We start from the raw sequence: 10,737 nt of genomic DNA, 5'->3' as shown, positions 1-10,737 counted from the left end.
AATCACCCTCTTTTTAAATGTATTTGATTTTTTGCACACAGGACGATATGGCGCGGTGTTCGCTTTGAGAGCGATTTAACAATTTTACGTTGTTGTTTCTCTTGTTGCGGCCGCTGTTTGCACTCTCAGGCTGCTTGTTGTTGTCCCAATTTTGAATTTCCCAGTAAAACGATGTAGGGTTTGTGTCAATGTTCCCGTTTTATTATTCAAAACAATACTTGACATAATAGATACTTACGTTAATTTTAAAAACAATATATATAATTAATATTAACAAACAATGAAAATAATTCTGTTTACTTCTAACGACACCAAAAATCAAGGCCAGCTCAAAGCTTAAAGTAATTTGGAATAAAACCATTGTGGAGAACATTTCATTTGTATGGTCAGGATAGGACATCTAGGAGCAATCAGGTCGAGGCAATGGTACGCTTCATATTCCATAAATTGAACGTTTCTGATCGGTTGCTTTATCATGCATGTCATTTTAACTTTGACACTTTACAGAATCTAAATGCCAACTAAATTTTACACAACCTGAATATTTATTATTATATTAGGTTATTGTTGTTGTTGTTGTTGTTGTTGTTGTTACACATTTTCCCAAGTTTTCCAAAATATAGATAAACAGTTTTACAGGATGAATATAACAGCACCGCAGATGCCAAGAATTTGATCCTGAGACAGAAAACTGATGAATCTGTGAAGTCATTAAAACAGGATGCTGTTGCGCCACGGTGTGGGCAAGCGTCAGAAGTCTCCCCCCAGAACAGGAATTAAAGCACTTTAATAATAAAGGCGTCATTCACGATGAATGAATGTGTATGAATTAGCACCACAGGAGAATATGCAGATTTTTTTAATTCCTTTTCTTATTATAAAGAAAAACAGCAGAAGAAAAAAATAGAAATAGACTCCATCCATCCATCCTCATCCGCTTTGTCCGGGGCCGGGTCGCGGGGGCAGCAGCCTAAGCAAAGAAATAGACTCGTTTGGCATTTTTCTATTCTTACTGAACAATTTACACTACCAGCTTTAGCATATCTCCTTCACTGTATAATTCTCATGTACATGGCTAATTTACAATGACAAGTTGAACTAAACAGCTGTGGGATGAAGCCAGGAGTGCCTGTAGGAAACCCACAAAGGTACAGGAAAAATCCACAGAAAAAGGGCCCAGCTGATCAAGAGGTTCAAAAACTTTTTTCCTGAGAGGAACTAACCGAACCCCACTGACTGCATGTCTTTGGACTGTGGGAGGAAGCCAGAGTGCCCGGAGAGAACAGGGGGAGAAAGGTGGAGTCACACTCAGGATCTTTTTACTGTGAGGCAACAGTGCGACCCACCGGGCCACCTGCTGCCCATGTAAAAAGATACGCAGACAAATGATCAAACAAAGACTAGACAAAGATAACCTGCTTCTCATCCTGTGGTAGCTGGGAAAGGTTTTAGCCCTCGTGTGACTCTGATAGGTGATTGGATGGACAAAGTAATTGACATATGCCATCCTGGAAAGCATCACAAAGCCATTTCTAAGGATTTGGAGCTCCAGCAAACTTTAGTGAGATTCATTTGTGGTTCACCAATCTCACAGATGGAGAAAACTTGGAACAGTGGTGAAACTTCCCAGGAGTGGCTGTTCTACCAAAATTACTCTGAGTGCATAGACGAATCATCTGGGAGGTTATAAAACAAGCCAGAACAACATCTAAAGAACTGCAGGTATCACTTGGCCCAGTGGAGGTCAGAGTTCATGATCCAACAGAACGAAAGAGACTGGAGAGTTCCACGATGAAAATCACGGTTGGCCAAAGAGCATCCTGATGATCCAAGACTTTAGGGAAAATATCCTGTGCACTGATGAGAAGGTTTGAGTCCCATTATATTATACTAACCGGTCAAACATGGTACTGGTAGTGTGATAGTCTGGAGTCACTTTGCTGCTTCAGCACCTGGATGACTTTCTGTAACTGATAACAGTGAATTCTGCTCTTGATCAGAAAAAGTCCAGCCATCAGTTTGTACCCTGGAGCTCGAGCACATTTGTGTTATGCAGCACGTCCACCTCTGAATGCCAAAAAAACCCCAAAAGTTTTACACTTCTTTATTCAAAACTCAAACTTGCATCAGAATCAGAGAAACTTTATTAACCCCAGAGGGAAAGTGAATAAATTGCATGACCTTAAACAAGTGATTCATGAAAGAAACCCTTCAGTGTGGATGAATTAGAACAATTCTGCAAAGAAAAACAGACCAATGTTGCTCCACAGTAATGTGAATGACTCAGTGCCAGTCATCAGTTGATTGCTCTGTCAAGGGTAACACAACCAGTTCTTGGGTTTACAGTGCAATTACTTTTTTCTCATAACAGAAGACTATTTTCTAATATTAACATTTGTTCTATGACTTGAAATATGTAAGTGTGCAAATGCAAAAACTAAAGAACCTGCTGCAGATCTCTTCTAGTTAAGAGTTCTTCCACCAACCATCCGATGACTGGGGCTCATGTCTAAGTTTGGAATGACTGCTGCAATCTGCTGCTTTGCTTATAAAGCTGAAGGATTTACTCATAAACTTCATGTTCTGGGGGAGAATAAAGCTTTTAATGCAAAGTAGGGTCACAAAACTTTAACGCAACAAGAGTAACGATCAATTAAATACCTGTACATTTGCTTTCTTCAATGTGAAGTATAAATAACACAAAGTTTTTGTAATTTACATGTTAATGCTGAGTTCATGATACATACTCCAGCCAGCATAAGTCATGTACTGGTTAAGCTTCACATAAATGTTTTTTTACCCCCATTTTAAAGTGTTCTCCTGACCACACCCAGTGGTCAAAGCATCCCAAGAACAGGAGGTGGAGCAGGTCATCTACTGGAAGGTTGGTGGAGCTAAATCCCAACATGCTATCGGATGCATGTGTCAGAGGATGGATGTTAGACAGAAAAGCATAAAGCATGTTGTACAAAGTGCTTTGAGTGTTCAAGTAGAATAGAAAAGAACGATATAAGACCCAGTACATTAACAGTGTTTTATAATCCAAGTGAATTTAGAATCTATGAAGCCAGTAACATCACAGCAAACAGTCGTCCAAGGTCGGGACAATTCAAAAATCCCTTCACTCTTTTTTTATAAAAATACGTTTTACAAAAATCCTCAAGTCCTGAACTTTTCTTTAAAAAAAACAAGCATTTATTATCAAACTAAACAATCTTCCTGTGTGGAATAAACAGACAGACGTGATACATATTTTATTACGGATGAAATATACAGTCACAACACCTGTTCAGTTTCTAATGGAGATCTATGGATGTCTTGAAATGCATGAAATGGTGTGGAAAAGGGTTCATAGGCCTTCACCTCCACCTTCAGTCCACTCCAAACTGAAGCCAATCAGAAGCCAGACGAGGGAGCAAACAGCCAGGCTGTATTTCACTGCTGCTGGTCCTGCTGGTCCCCGTCTTCCTCTTTAACCTGCTCTGGCTGACCTTTATCATCATCATCTAGCTGGTTTGCCTCCTCGGAATCGTCGGCAGTGGCTGCCAAGGCGTCGACAACACTGATGGTGCCAACCTGCTGTTGGACAGCGGCGCCCTGTGTGGTGGCCAGACCCTGCAGCGTCACCAGCTGGAACTGAGGTCCCACCAACTTAACGAAGGCCCCGGAGGCTGCTTGGCTGCTGGCCCCAGCTGCCCCTTCCTGACCGGCAGCAGTGGACAAAACTGTCAAGTTAGAGCCATCAGCTGAAAGCTCTGACCCACAGAGTGAGGAGGTCAGGAGGGTGTACGCGCCAACATTGGTGCTGGGCTGGGCTCCTGCCACAGTCAGCACCTTCCCCAGTGGGAGGCTGGTCAGCTGGCTAAGAGGCAGGGTGATCTGGGTGGGTGCAGCATTGACTGCGGCAGGACCGGAGACAGCACGCGTCAGCCGGGGACGCTTGGGCCCGGGAGGCGCAGGCACCGGCGTGAGGGTCATCAGGACGTTGTTGAGGTGCTGTGATTTGCTCTTCAGCTCCTTGGCTCGCTTCCTGTGCTCGTCACACTGCTGCTCCAGGGCTACAGGGGGAGACGGTGAAGTACCACAAGATTGCTGTTACTCCTTCATGCAGAATGCAGTCATTTCTACAAAGTTACACAAATCACAAGCACAAGGAAGACCACTTAGGATTCTGCACTGACCGGCTAAGCTGCGAGTGTACTGCTCTCTGTAACGGTCCATCTGGCTCTTGTGACTTGCCAGAACCTTTTTCACAAGGTCCAGCATTCCAAAGTTCTGCACTATGTTGTTGAGTAAAACAGCATCTGAGAAACAGAGCAGTCACGCTGCGTCATTTCACGATCAGTATTTTTATTAGTCGTCTGTGGCAGGTGACTAACCGACCCACACCTGTGTGTGTTTCTAACCTTTGACCTGCAGCGGTGGGTCACACACTCTCTCCTGCAGCCCCTTCAGCACCTCCTGCAGCTCATTCTGGAAGTCCTCTACCACCTCTTCCAGCAGCCCTGCCTCCTTCACCGCACGCCAGAACGCGATGGAGTCCTCTGTGCACACAAACACACACATCAGTAACATGATTACCTCTCTGAGTCAGGTGACTCCACTTGATGGTGTCTGTGTGTATGTAGGTTGTTGATCACCTCCGATGGCTGTGACCCAGCCTGAAGCTTCCTCCATCACCTCTGGAAATGATGCTGCAGCTCCATTCACTACAACAGAGACGGCACACGTGGTTGCAGTGCAGACTGTGGTGCTGGTTCAGAAGCTCCACTCATCTGTGCTGCGCGTGGCTTCACTTTATATTTATTTATAACAATGACGTACTCCTGGATGCAAAGTCACTCACACTGTGACTGAATTACTGCCAAATGGGATTTTTCACAGGTAACATGTTTTCCCAGTCTTCACTAAAACTAGCTTGGAAATAACAAGTCAGGTTTTCTGTTTGCCTGTGACTATACTGCTGGATGAAGGTTTTAAAAAGCTCTTAAAACTGTGCTCACACTCGTACATGGGGCCAAAGCATCGAGCTAAATACTCTCATATTACACCTGAGACAGACTCATCATATTACAGCCCACGCTGGAAGGAATCATATGATGGCTAACTTGTGTGAAAGATTTTAAATATCGAGGGAAAATCGAGCCATCAGGCCAGATCCTGGCTAGATCTTTCATATGTAAGCGTCAACATGTCCGACCAGTGGGTGTGTTGGGATTCAAACCTGTGCACGATTTTTAGTGAAATCACCTATGCCGTCAATTTGAAGCTCCTACGTCGCCTCGTTTTCCAATTACTGCATTCACAAACTTAGGTGTCCACAGCACCCGCCCGCCCAGCGAGGTGACGACAGTACAAAGGGCTGATTTGAGATCGCAAACTAACACACAATGTAACACAATCAAGTCTGATAAGAAGTCCTGCACACAAGCACTCTGAAAAGGTTAAATACTGGATTCTCTCAAATTACATTGTGTTGAAAAATATACTGCACAGTGGGGTTTGTATCCACTACAGTTACCGTCTATTAATAACTAGTCCAGACCTGAGCATGGTGCCATTGGTTTTCTGTTTGCCTGTGACTATACTGCTGGATGAAGGATTTAAAAAGCTCTTAAAACTGTGCTCACACTCATACATGGGGCCAGAGCCGAACCTAAAATCTGTGTTGGCAGGATTACATTAAGTGAGGCTAATGCAAAAGATTACTGATTAATCTTCATGATTCTGACCTCATCATGTTTGCAAACCTGCACATGGAGATGTAACACACTCCAAGACTCTGCAAAGTTATTTTTGTTTTCAGTATAGTGTATAAATGGTAAATGGTCTGTATTTATATAGCGCTTTACTAGTCCCTAAGGACCCCAAAGCGCTTTACATATCCAGTCATCCACCCATTCACGCACTGGCGATGGCAGCTACATTGTATAGAATCTGTTAATTTTTACTGTTTAAAGTGTTTATTTTTGCTTCATCACAGTCATTATTTTTTATGTAGTGTATTTGATTTGCACCAAATCATTTTGTAAAAGGACTTACAATCAGCTGATGAAGGCGTGGCGGGAATCACATCGTCTGACGAATCAGTGCTGATGGACACTTTAGTTCCCACCAGGTCTATTTTAGTACTGCGGCAGGTGTTGGAGCAGACCTTTGTGTGGTGATAGAAGTCCAGTTCACCAGAGTCCATGATCTTCCTGTGAAATTAAATATGATGAAAGGCTGTTAGGCACAATTTGCTGTAACTGTCTATCATGTCTGACAGAAGAGTGCCATCGTGACGCAAAACATGTTGAAAATAAGTTACAATGCAAACCAAAGGCCAAAAAAAATATCTAGGGGAGAGTTTAAGTATAGACAATAAATAAATAAATAAATAAATAACCAGAGAGCGTGGGATTCTCTACAAGTTTATGAATAAATTAAATGCAAACAGGGGAGGGAAGAAAATATACACACACAAAAAAAGTACATTTAAGCACTTTAAATTACTAGTTTGAATGAAAAAGTTCTTTTTTAATGCATTGCACCCAAGACTGTGAGACCACCAGGCCCTCTACTGGTTGCTGTCGGGAACAACAAGCCGGCTTGTCTCTTTTTTCACTCGTAAATTCTCAGATATCTACCGTCAACTTAACTCTGCAGGAGCTTCTGACTCTGAAGTAGACTTCCTGTTTCCCCCACTGTCTTCCTCACAGTTATTTTCAAGCTTTACTCTTCCCTCCATAACTGATGTATCTAATCTTATTAAAAAAATCTACATCCTTCACCTGTCACCTTGACCCTCTTCCCACTGTGTTAGTTAAAGCCTGTCTTCTGGATTACCAATGACCTTCTGATGGCAGCTGATTCTGGTCTCCTATATATCCTCATTCTTCTTGACAGCGTTTGATACCATTTCTCACAATATCCCCACATACACCCCCCCCCCCCCTTGCTTGGATAGCCTCGTATCTCTCACTCAGTTTATCCAATTGAAATCACGCTCTTCAAGTCTCTATCCTGTTTCTGCTGGTGTGCCCCAGGGTTCAGTATTAGGGCCTCTTTTATTCATTATTTACATGCTCCCTCTTGGACATATATTCTGAAAATATAATATACATTTTCCCTGTTATGTCGATGACACCCAGCTCTACATTTCTTCTAAACCCAATTCATCCGTCCCACTTACCTCCCTCTCAAACTGTCTTATCGAGATTAGATCCTGGTTCTCCTCCAATTTTCTTAAACTTAACAGTAATAAAACTGAAGTTTTACTCATTGGCACGGCCTCTATCTTAACCAAATCCCACAGTTTTTCCATTAACATTGAACGTTCTCCCACCGTTCCCTCCCCTCAGGTTAAGAGTTTGGGTGTCATACTTGATAATACTCTTTCATTCCAGCCTCACATTAGTTACATAACCCTGTCTGCATACTTCCACTTACGTAATAATAACCGACTCCGCCCCTTCCCTCCTACCCATGCTGCTGCCATCCTTGTCCATAGTCTTATTACGTCCCGTACTGATTACTGCAATTCCCTCCTATTTGGTCTCCCTAAAAGGTCCCTTCATAAACTCCAACTTCTAACTCGTACTCCGTCCAGAGCTCATATTACCCGAGTTCTTCAGCAGCTTCACTGGTTGCCCATAGAAGGATAAACTTTAAAATCTTACTTCTCACGTATAAGTGTATCCATAAATCTGCTCCTTCCTATTTGTGTGACCTGCTCCATATCATCACTGTTTCTCGCCCTCTCAGATCCTCATCTGCTATTCATCTTACTGTTCCGTCCTCACGTCTCAACACTCCGAGGAGCAGAGCCTCCAGCCATTAGAAATATAAACTCTCTTCCTGTATTTAAGTCACAGCTCCAAACACATCTGTTCAAACTGGCTCATTCGCGTTAGTGCTGATTTTTATCTTTTATCAAGTTCTGTTTTGCAATTTTAACTTTCTTTATGTATTTAATGACTATTGCTCCTTTTATTAATGTTGTTCTTTGTAAGGTGACCTTGGCTTTTTAAAGGCGCCCTCAAATAAAGTCTATTGTTATTATTATTTTTATTATTATTATTAAAGTCAAAGTTTTGCAGAAGACATGATGATGTTAAAGGTGGAGTAAAGAGACTTAGCCTTTGTATGGGTTGAACCCAGTTATGAGAGTGAGAGGAAGTTTAAGCCGCTCAGTGATGCCACATGATTTCAGGCAGCATTCATTTTACCTAAATACTCTCATATTACACCTGAGACAGACTCATCATATTACAGCCCACGCTGGAAGGAATCATATGATGGCTAACTTGTGTGAAAGATTTTAAATATCGGGGGAAAATCGAGCCATCAGGCCAGATCCTGGCTAGATCTTTCATATGTAAGCGTCAACATGTCCGACCAGTGGGTGTGTTGAGATTCAAACCTGTGCACGATTTTTAGTGAAATCACCTATGCTGTCAATTTGAAGCTCCTACGTTGCCTCTTTCTCCAATTACTGCATTCACAAACTTAGGTGTCCACGGCACCCGCCCGCCCAGCGAGGTGACGACAGTACAAAGGGCTGATTTGAGATCGCAAACTAACACACAATGTAACACGATCAAGTCTGATAAGAAGTCCTGCACACAAGCACTCTGAAAAGGTTAAATACTGGATTCTCTCAAATTACATTGTGTTGAAAAATATACTGCACAGTGGGGTTTGTATCCACTACAGTTACTGTCTATTAATAACAAGTCCAGACCTGAGCATGGTGCCATTGAGTCGGATAGCTCTCTTCCAGTCTTTCAGAGTGGATTTCCCTGCTAAACACACAAACTCCTTTGGGCTGATGAGCTGCTCATTGAACTGATCAGAGAGGAAAGAAAAACAAGTCAGTGTAGATTTAGGACAAGCTAAGTGCTTTAAAAACGACTGTGTACCTGGACACATTTCACATTTATCCCAGGGCAGACGAATTTCTTCCAGATCAGAGTGGCTTTGACGTCTCCGCATGTGATTGGGTAGAACACGTCAGCTTCCACATCCACCTCTTCACTTAATTTCACTGCAAAGACAGAGATGCAAACATCTTCATAAGGACACATAGTAAACTGTAAAGTAAACCATCACTTACACGTTCTTTTATTTACTTCTGAAAAATTCAGAAGAGTGAAAAAATGGCACGGCAGTTTATTCTTTACAGAAAATTATGCAAACAAAGTGGAAAACAAGAAAAATTAATCCAGCTGAAGCTAATAAAGAAAAGTTCAGTTCAAATTACCAATGACTGCGTCTTCCTTTGCCAGTGAATCTGCTCTGATGGCCTCTGCTTCCATTGGTGCTACTGTGAGGACATTCTCCCTGAGGGGGAAAAAACAGCAAACTTCTGCATATCAGTACATCTGCTGTATGTGATTTCATGTACAATATGTTATTTTGTATATATATGACTGTCAAGTAAGTGGAGTTGGCAGTCCACCTACAGTATTTCTGTTCTTTATGTAGCTATTCTGCATCCTATTACAGTTGTTTGAGTTTATTTTTAATGTTGTATCTCTCTCACTTTGTATGACAGTCATTTTATTTTATTTATTTTCCATTTTTGTACATGTTCAGTGATTTTACATTTCTGTGTTTGTTGCATTTCTTTGTAGCGTGCACTTTTGCATATTTTTATTTTGTGTTTTTGTCGACATCTTGCTCATCTTTGGACCTGTTTGTCTCTTTATAGCAGTTTTGCATTTCTATCTCACTATTACTCATCTTATATCTTTCAGTAAATTTGCCCCTTCCCATTTATTTTACATTTTGACCACAAGGCCATGTGTGCAGTGAGTATGTGTTACCCGGTCTGAGGGGTCAACTCTGCAGTGACCAGCACTGCTTTATCCTCCTCTGCCACAGAGGGGAGGTCCTCGCTCCCCGACTCCGGTAAGGTGACGATCACAACCTCATTCATTTCCTGCATGTTTACCTCTGATGAAGCCATGAAGACTCGGAGGAGCTCACCTACAGACAGGTGACAGCAGGGGGTGGACAGATGTTACTGATTGTATAATGTTGTAAAAGATTTAGTAATTAGAATAAATGATCTCCTGACTATAGCAAAAACACACCATAGTTCAGAGAAGGGTGGGAATGTGCAGAATTATTCCAGTAATACTGGGAATGACTGCAGAGCGTCCGTAACTGTATACGGGGATAAATGGCTGCTAGCTGTAGTAAACACTGACAGCATCTACTGTGTACTTTGTCTACACTGGAAAAACTACAGGAGACATCACTATTTTGTGACGGAATTAAATTGTTGGGGTTTGAATTTGTTTGCAACAAACTAACTAACATATTGAAATGAACTGAACGTGTTTGCTTTCTTGGCCTGATCGAACAGGATGTAACGACGCTCCCGCAGATTAGAGTATTATAGAGGGAGCTGAATAAGCTTACCTTGGCCTTGGGACGTAATGTTGAAAACGGTGTGTTGGTGTCGTCCCGACAGAAAGGATGCTATCTAGTAAATCTGAACCTATTCCAGTAAATTACTGTCAAAATATAAAGCTGATGATATCCGTCTCCTTTCGTCTTCATACAGAAAACTGTCGCTCTATTTTTGAAGCCTAAATTTGAAAACAAATACAATTAAGATTTCCTGCTCGTACCCAGCTAGCATGAATAGTTTTCTGTATAGTTCTTCTTCCTTTGTTATTTTTCTTGGTGGTTGGCGCTCCCAGATGGTACATTACTGCCCTCCATTGGTGTGGAGGCTGAAATGCC

The 10,737-nt window shown here is 42.0% G+C and overlaps 1 protein-coding gene across 2 annotated transcripts; it reads right to left on the bottom strand.

The window, feature by feature from the left end:
- Nucleotides 1-2,088: 2,088 nt before the first annotated feature.
- On the bottom strand, nt 2,089-10,679 carry gmeb2 (glucocorticoid modulatory element binding protein 2). 2 transcript variants are annotated; one of them, XM_024799067.2, is made up of 10 exons: nt 10,411-10,678; nt 9,810-9,972; nt 9,245-9,324; nt 8,904-9,028; nt 8,726-8,829; nt 6,043-6,200; nt 4,641-4,709; nt 4,407-4,544; nt 4,182-4,304; nt 2,089-4,058 (listed from the first exon to the last, which is right to left on the bottom strand). In XM_024799067.2, exons 2-10 carry the CDS (start codon nt 9,950-9,952, stop codon nt 3,436-3,438), a joined length of 1,563 nt encoding a protein of 520 aa, XP_024654835.1. In that variant the 5' UTR covers nt 9,953-9,972; nt 10,411-10,678; the 3' UTR covers nt 2,089-3,435. The 2 variants fall into 2 exon arrangements, with proteins under 2 accessions (XP_024654835.1, XP_076734363.1); XM_076878248.1 differs by lacking the exon at nt 9,810-9,972 and having other exon boundaries at nt 10,411-10,679.
- Between the last annotated feature and the right edge of the window lie 58 nt (nt 10,680-10,737).

Source organism: Maylandia zebra, linkage group LG20 (assembly GCF_041146795.1).
Source record: "Maylandia zebra isolate NMK-2024a linkage group LG20, Mzebra_GT3a, whole genome shotgun sequence".
In the NCBI taxonomy this organism is placed as follows: Eukaryota; Metazoa; Chordata; class Actinopteri; order Cichliformes; family Cichlidae; genus Maylandia; species Maylandia zebra.
The sequence above is the reverse complement of the archived record's forward strand: the minus strand, read 5'-3'. Positions and strand labels throughout refer to the sequence as shown.